The 1,743-nt window shown below is 43.8% G+C and overlaps 1 protein-coding gene across 1 annotated transcript in view; it reads left to right on the forward strand.

The window, feature by feature from the left end:
* The first annotated feature begins 816 nt into the window (after positions 1-816).
* LOC101855357 (ATP-dependent translocase ABCB1) overlaps positions 817-1,743 on the forward strand; it is a 14,662-nt gene continuing 13,735 nt past the window's right edge. Inside the window, exon 1 of the mRNA XM_035971331.1 lies at positions 817-845. Coding sequence (XP_035827224.1) covers positions 817-845 — 29 coding nt within the window. The remainder of the gene's footprint in view (positions 846-1,743) is intronic.

Raw genomic sequence — 1,743 nt, forward strand, 5'->3', positions numbered from 1 at the left:
GAGTCTGTGTCTGTGTGTTCGGTGTGTAGATATTATGTGTGACCGAGTGTGTGTGTCTGTTCGGTGTGTATGATCGTGTGTCTACGCGTATGTGTGTGTAAACGAGTGTGTGTGTCACAGTGTGCGTGTGTGTGTGTGTGTGTGTGTGTGTGTGTGTGTGTGTGTGTGTGTATACGTGTGTGTGTGTATGTGTGCGTGTGTATGTGTGCGTGTGTGTGTACGCGTGTGCGTGTTCGTGACTTGAATGACTGAATAGTTTATGCCTGCTCCGCCACAGTTGAGAAGGCTGTTTGTGTCACCCACGCAACTACTAGGGACCAATCCGCGGTGGACACGATACAGCATCCGAGAAAAAAAGACGGCGGAGACGCTCAATATACATCTTATTTTAAAGAATCGACCTCAAGTCTTTAGTGCGATTTATTTTTATGTTTTCGTAAGTTTTTTATGGCATTTGCAACACAACTGGGTCACATAAGTACCAAAGAGAGTTGTAACAACAGAGAAACAAACATAAAAACGAAGGAGGAGAGTAATCAGATTTATAAGGAAGATCGTTGTTGATAGGAAAGAAGGAGCAAATCACACCAGAGCACCCGCCACCCACCCACTTCTGCCTGGTTGGTGACTAAGGCAAACAGACAGACAGACAGACAGACAGACAGACAGACAGACAGACAGACAGACAGACAGACAGACAGACAGACAGAGGAATGGGGAGAGACAAATCAGAAGAGGGCGCTGCCCTCAACATCACACTTAAGTTCATATAGCTTTGTGAGAAGACAACAACGATGAGCTGTTGCGTATAAAATTATGCGTGTTAATGTTCCCTTGACGGACAGGTAAACGTTATTCTTTCTCCACGCGCCGGCCACGCAAATAAAAGAAGGCATAAAAACAAAAATTACTCTGCGGTAGATCGATCCTGAAAAATCCTAAAGTAATTATTGTTTTCTCACGTTAAAGGAAACAAGACTGACGAATAGAAACTCGACTGAAGACGTTGCTGTTGTCTTTAACGCAGTATATTACAGTTACACCATCAGCTCATCAAGCTGAGCCATGGGGCAGACAATTCCTGTCCCGAATCCCAAATGAGGCTTTCTTGAACTCGGCTAGTTAGCGGAGTTAACAAGGCTCTCCTCCTACTTGGCTTGTCAAATCGGAGATGGGACATCAAGTTTGGAGGTCCTCTCTCAAGAGCAAACATACAATGTTAAAAGGGGTCTTAAACTGTTATGATATTTACACCGTTATTAGATAGTTAAGACTTCCACAAAAAATGGCTCTTCGTCTTTTAATAACATTCGGTAACAGGTTTCGCACGAAAAACTTCCAGCATGGAGGGGAAAAAGTGACAACTCAGTAAAAGCAAGATGAATTCAAGAGCACACATAGTCCAGACTGAAAATATAATACTATCTTACCTTTAACGAAAGAGAGTGACACTTTGAAGTGGACATGTTATAGGTACAAGACTGGTTTTCCTCCCTTTTCAACGGGTGGAACCTCCGATTTGAAATCCATCTCCGAAAAGACAGAGCCAAGTGGGAAAGGGGCCTTGAAGCGATTTCGTAGTTTCATTCGTTAATTAAAGTCCAAAATGAACGCCAGAGACCCTGAATTGCCCGGTAACCGTTGAGGGGAAAATCAAAATTTAAGCAAAGAATGGCCCTTTTTCGGCAGTTCCCACCCCCAATTATTATTCGCCCGGTTTGGGCCCCAAGAGTCAAGAGTGGG

This window comes from Aplysia californica, unplaced genomic scaffold (assembly GCF_000002075.1).
Source record: "Aplysia californica isolate F4 #8 unplaced genomic scaffold, AplCal3.0 scaffold00418, whole genome shotgun sequence".
Lineage (NCBI taxonomy): Eukaryota > Metazoa > Mollusca > Gastropoda > Aplysiida > Aplysiidae > Aplysia > Aplysia californica.